This window comes from Acanthisitta chloris, unplaced genomic scaffold (genome assembly GCF_000695815.1).
Source record: "Acanthisitta chloris isolate BGI_N310 unplaced genomic scaffold, ASM69581v1 scaffold1753, whole genome shotgun sequence".
Lineage (NCBI taxonomy): Eukaryota > Metazoa > Chordata > Aves > Passeriformes > Acanthisittidae > Acanthisitta > Acanthisitta chloris.
The window spans coordinates 1-6,368 of record NW_008664237.1 but is presented as its reverse complement, the minus strand read 5'-3'; the positions used below and the strand labels follow the sequence as shown (position 1 = coordinate 6,368).

The 6,368-nt window shown below is 48.2% G+C and overlaps 1 protein-coding gene across 1 annotated transcript in view; it reads left to right on the top strand.

Annotated features, from left to right (window-relative positions):
- The window catches only part of LOC103798967 (plexin-A4-like), a gene marked incomplete at both ends in the record, with an annotated part of 147,928 nt that extends 142,093 nt beyond the window's left edge, over positions 1–5,835 (top strand). The window contains 4 exons of the mRNA XM_009071257.1: positions 480–647; positions 3,874–3,967; positions 4,434–4,673; positions 5,689–5,835. Of these exons, the coding sequence (XP_009069505.1) occupies positions 480–647; positions 3,874–3,967; positions 4,434–4,673; positions 5,689–5,835 (649 nt within the window). The remainder of the gene's footprint in view (positions 1–479; positions 648–3,873; positions 3,968–4,433; positions 4,674–5,688) is intronic.
- Positions 5,836–6,368: the final 533 nt, after the last annotated feature.

Here is a 6,368-nt window from a genome sequence, read left to right as displayed (position 1 = left end):
TCCCACTGTATTAGCACTTTCCAAAGGTCTCAAAACTGCTGCAAACCGCACTCGAGCAAAGCTTAGTCCTCATGCAAAGCAGAGTTTATGAACCCAGGCTGGAGAGCTGAGGTGCAAACACTCCTTTATGAGCTGCTGCTGCACATGTCTGCAGGCAGGAAGGAAACTTCCAGCACATATTTAATCACAGAGCAATACTTCTGGAGAGAGCTCTGCCTTGGACTTGCCTCGGGGCTCAGTTTTCACTCTGAGAAATGTTGGCTCTGGTGGTTTTATTTAAACTGATGCAAAGGCAATATCACTTCCTCAGATAAACAGATCACACTGCTCACAGCAGATTCCTGTAGCAGTGAGTTCCTCCACTTCACACTGCATAGCTTAGGTGACAAGGCAGAAAAGTAAGTACTTGAGTTCTTTGGGGCCCCAGTTGTTTTGCTGCTGGTAGCATCTGGTTTATATTTACTGGTTTCTGCTCCCAGGAGATCCACCAAGCACATTGTGTGTAACACCACTGCCTCCTATGAAGGCTTTGAGAAGGTCAAGGTGTCTGTGAGAGTGGACAAGGCCAAGATACACCAGGAGTTGCACTATGAATATGTAGAGGATCCAACCATCCTGAGGATTGAGCCTGAGTGGAGCATTTTCAGGTAAGCATCTCCTACCACCTCCTGTGGTTTCCTAACGCAGCACTGATGTGATATTGGTCCTTGGGGTAGAAAACTGCTTCCCAGGCATTGTGTTCACTGAGGATTGGTGCAGAGCTACTGCCTAGAGGCAAATGGGCTGGTGGACTTGTCTCCTGGGGAGCCTGAAAAGCCCAGTAGTGATTTGTGAGTGGTTCTAACACCTTGGGTTGCTCTAAGTGTGTCTGTGCTCATGTGTGCCCTGATTTCCACAGCTCCTAGTGAGGGATGGGTAAGCTCAGGGTCCTTTCTCCAGACAAACCCCAGGTAGTCCCAACCTAAATGCTCCTGTCCCCCACCTTCACTAGCAGAGCAAAGCTGCTTGGTTCAGTGCAGCTGGCAATGCTCACTAGAAGCCTTAGACACTCCATGACAAAGTTCAGCAAGTCTCCAACCTAGGGTTGAAGCTTTCTCTTTTCTGCAGTTCAGGCTTTTGTCTCCAGCACCAGGATGTTCCCTGAGGAACATTTACAGCCCACTGGGGCTGGTTAAACTATCTGTGTCCCTAAAAGCTGCAATTCCTAGTGCTCGTGGTCCTGTCTGTGCCTCAGGCCCCACTGGGCTGGATCCACAGCTTTGCCTGGCAGCAGGACCAGTCACTGCTCCTTCCATCAAGGCATAAAGGTCATAACTGTGCTCAGAGAAGTGAATGTCCCTTGGGTTTGTAAGCAGCAATCCCTACCTTCCCCACAGCCTTCATGGACTTGCAGTTCCTGTTTCCCACAGCCTTCATGGAGCTGCTGCCTTAGGACTTAGTGTTGCTAGATTTTTGCCTTGTTGTTCAGCTTGTTTTTCTTGAAAGCCTCAGGGCTCTGTCCCAGGATGAAACACAGAGTCCTGATGCCTGCCCCATCCAGCAGCCTTTCTCCTTGTTAGAGATTCCTTTTCCTCTGCACCCCATTGATGCTGCTCTGGTGAATTCAGAGGGTTCATATGAAGCTGTCTGACAGGAGCATTTGCCCTGGTTGTGGAAAGCATCAAAGTGCTACCCCAAGCTCTCAGAAGCCTTCAGGAATGGCCTCTGGGAAGAGAGAAATTTGCCATTAAATGCACAGATATTTCCTTGAAAAGATACAAACTAAGGAATCTAGGTCTCTCTCATTCATCCACAGCTCTCTGCTTCCCTGTCAGCCTGGACTGATGGAGCATCTGGGGATTAGGAGCAAAATCTCCCCCAGTTCAGTTGCCATCCCAAAGATGTTTTCACAAATCAATTAGTGCCTTTAATTACCACGAGGGAATTTACTGATTGAGCTGCACTGAGTCTTTGCACATTGGGTTTGAAGCTTTAGTGTTGGGATTTTCCATGTGGGGGTTTTCTTCTCAGGCAGTGTCCAGGTTATCAGTGAAATGAGAAACCACTTTCCTCCCTTCCTTATGAAACTGAGTTCAGTGCTGCTTAAAAGGTGCAAGATTGACTGCCTAGGAGAGAGAATTCCCTAACATCCCCAGGAAAGCTGCAGCACAGGGACCTTCCTCCATCTGCCTCAGGTCTGGCTGGGAGGGGAGAGGTTCTCCAGAGCCTATTTTTTCTGTGTTTTCTCTGCTGAAGTTGCCAGTAAGAGATGAACAAGCAGCCAAGGAGGTGCTTTAGGTGTATTGACAAAGCTTTGCCCAATCTGGAGGTGCAGGGACTGTGTTGCTTGAAGCCTTGGACAGCCCACCCCAGCTCCCAGCATAAAGGAGAGTAAGAAGAGATGCTTGTTTAGTGGATACCAATTTACCTGAGAGGTATGTAGCTGCTAGGATGGGTGACTGGGACTCCATCATTCTCTTCATTCATGGAATCATAGGATCAAAAAGGTTGGAAAAGAGCTCTAAGATCATTGAGTCCAACCATTAACTCACTGTGTTCACCACTAAGCCACATCCCCCCAAATGTCACATCCATCCACCTTTGGAACACTTCCAAGGATGATTTGAACACTTGCAGGGAGGAAACACTTTCAGGTACAACCTCTACCCTTTGCTTTCCTCAGTGTCTGGAATCAGAGAGCATCTCTGAGCACTGACAGGTGCCTCATTTTAACCAGACCTACCCACTGGCATCCTCTGTCTTGTGCACTTTGGGGTCACTCCTTGAGTGCATAACCTTGGAGGAGAGTGCAGAGAGAGAATAGTAGTAGATGTCCCAACCCTGGCAGTGTTTCATTCCAGGTTGGATGAAGCCTCGAGCAACCTGCTGTGGTGGGAGGTGTTGGGACTAGATGATCTCTAAGCTCCTAAGCCCCTAAAATTCTATGATCCTAAGATGGAATATCCAGGATTAATATGGTGCTTCAGGCTGTCAGGGACAGTTTTCAGCACTAACTGTGGAACTCCATCCAGCAGGTCATGATGGAGACAGGTATTAGAGTAAACTCTCCACACAGAGCTGTGTGACAGCACAGCCAAGTCCAGGGTGGAGAATGAAGCAAGAAACAAGTTAGACAAAGCATTTGGATGTGGAGACTGTTGCTCAGTGCATTTGTTATGCAGAGTGATTCATTACAGCAAATCCACTGTGCTTCTCAGGTTCCTCACTCCTGGCTGTGGGGCTAAGCTGTTCTGAGGGAGAGATGATTGCTACTAAACCAGCTTTGCAAAATCACTGACTACATGCACCAGGCTTGGCTTAAAACCTTTTCAAGTGCCATTTTTTTCGAGACAATAAAGAAAAGATTACTGCTAATTTACTCCTATAGCCAAAAAAAAAAAAAAAGTCACACTGGGCTGGCAGGTAACTGGAGTTTTCTGAGGCTTCATTAATACTTGGGATCTAGGTTTGATTGGAGTTATGTCCAGCAATTACCTGAGTCTGCAGGCAGACAATTAGACTCAGGGATTTGGGGGTAAGAAAGTGTTAAATTAAGATAGCTCTGGGCACCTCTGGTGTTTTGCTGGGCAGCAGGTGGTCTCCAGGCTCTGATCTGACCTGGTCGAGGAGTGGCTGTGACTGAGCAATGAAAAACACCAGGATGTACTTGATGTGGAAGTTTTAACAAACGTGTTTTGTAGTTATTTCTCCCCTTATGAATGAATGAAAACTTACCTGTTTGTTTTGCTCTTCCTTCCCTTCCTCTGGGACTGCAAGGTGTGGTCAGGTACTTTACCATCAACATTTAGGATCAGAGATCACTCATTGCTGGTGCAGGCAGTTCTGATATCTATTAGCTGAGTTCATTCTTTCCTTCCCTTTCTTCTTCTCTAGTGGCAACACACCCATTGCAGTGTGGGGAACTCACCTGGACCTCATCCAGAACCCTCAGATCCGGGCGAAGCATGGTGGGAAGGAGCATGTCAACGTGAGTGTACCTGCTGGGCTGGGGAGGGGGCATGGCCAAGGGGGTAATAGGGGGTGGCTAACAGCTCTGGAGGTTAAAATCTCCTGTTCCATCCCAAAAAAAAGGGCATGACTTGCTTCCAGAGACATTAGTTCATCCCTGAAGGAGTACTGGACCTAAGAGGGCAAGTACTGATGCTGACAAGCACAGGAGCTGAGCTCCCTTAAGAGGGAGATGCCCAATTGAAGTGCAAACTGCTCCACACCCCTCAGAAAACCTTTCCTAATCCCTCCCCAGTCTTGACTGTGTGCTGGGTGTGGAGTGTGTTTTGAAGCAGTGGAGAACCAGTTGTCCCACAGCAACCAAGGTCTGCTACTCCCTGTCCCCCAGCAGTAGTTAGGGCAGCATGTCCCTGGGAGCTGTCAGCCCATCAGGAGGGATGGAGTCACTTCCCATGAACACTCCTCATGTTGGTTTCTCTCCTCAGAACTGTGAGGTGCAGAACAGCACAGAGATGACCTGCCAGGCTCCAGCACTGGCTGTTGACCCCAATCACCAGTCTGAGCTCGCTGAGCGTCCTGAGGAGTTTGGCTTCATTCTTGACAACGTGCAGTCCCTGCTGATCCTCAACAAAACCAACTTCACCTACTACCCCAACCCTATCTTCGAGGTTTTCAATCCCTCAGGGATCCTGGAGCTGAAGCCAGGAAGTCCCATCATACTGAAGGTGAGGTGGGGCCCAAGGACTGGATGGGGAAGGACAAACACATGTTGCCTGTTGCCTCTCTGTGCCTTTCAGCACCTCGTAAATCATGGTTGCATCCTGACTGCATCCCCACTTCCCTCACTCCTTGCATCTACCATACCAAATCACATCAGAGTCACAATCTGCACACATCAACCACTGCCAACACCCATAACTCAACCCCCAAAACTCTTGCTTGAGCTACCTGTGTGCAGCCTAAATTTGAACCCACTGTTCACCAGAGAATGTTTGCTACCACTGACACATGGCTGACCATGAAATACCCAACTCTACATCTTTCTTGGCCTTTCAAGACCTTCCTCTCATCCCTGTTTAAACCCAAACCATTCCTTTGTTGTTCCTGTAATCTGCACAGCAAGACAAAGAGGGAATTTGATGGGGAGGCACTTCTGGATCAGCCCTTTATGTGGTGTTTCTGGAAAGAAGTGGTTGTGCCTGCAGAATCCTTCTTGCATGTTTGGGAAGGGATTAGCCTTGCTTGCCTATTTTTTTGGGGGGCTTGTTTGGACAAAAGTTATGTACATTAAGTTCCAATGAGAGAGGAGCAGGACAGGCTGTTCAGGCTGGTTCGAGTCTGGAGCCACCCATGCTGTCCTCTGTATGACTTTCTACATGGGTTTTTCCTCTTTGTAGTAGCAAATGATGAACTACAACTATCATAGAATCCCAGACTGGTTTGGGTCCAAAGGACCTTAAAGACCATCCAGTTCCCACCCCCTGCTATGGGCAGGGACACCTCCCACCAGCCCAGGCTGCTCCAAGCCCCATCCAACCTGGCCTGGAACACTCCCAGGGATGGAGCAGCCACAGTTACTGATCAGACTTGATGATCTTAGAGGTCTCCTCCAACCTTGATGATTCTCTGATTGTCAAGTGCAATGCCAACACTTGTGTCACAGGAATGAACTAGAGGTGGAAGGCAAACTTTTCCTGATGTTTGGGTTTTTTTTTGGGGGTGATATTCCTTTCTCTCCAGGGCAAGAACCTGATCCCACCAGTGGCAGGAGGGAATGCCAAGCTGAACTACACTGTTCTGGTTGGTGAGAAACCCTGTGCTGTGACTGTATCAGATGTGCAGCTGCTGTGTGAGTCCCCAAACCTCACTGGAAGGCACAAGGTGATGGTAAGTGGTGCTTGAACCTCAGCCTCTATTCCCTGGGTGGCTTGGGAGGACATACCAATGCTGAAGAGCTGACAGAGGTCTCCAAGGTGTTTGCATCATCATTTGCCATCAGAGTAACATCAGGACCCCTTTTTTAATAGAGTATCTTCATGAGGGGTAACTTGGAGAAGGTGAAGAGTAGAACAGTGACCTGGAGATCTTTATGGACACAATCAAAACCTTTTAGGGAAGTTTGCCTCTCTTCTGATTTTGTATGGACTGTAGGAACCCTTGATGCTCATGTGAGTTCATGTATAGAATATGTTCCCTCCGTGACAGACTTGGTTAAATCCAGCACATTCCCCAGCAGTTACTGCCATGTTGGTGCCAGTGATTGTAGAAGAGGAGGAAAATGCAGGATATGGTTGATAGTGTGATGGACTTGGAGGTTTGACATCTACAAAACTTCATGTGCTCCTGCATATCCTTCCTGGAACCTGTGAAGAATGGGCCTAGCGATTACATCAGAAGTGATGCCGAGAAAAGGCTGGAAA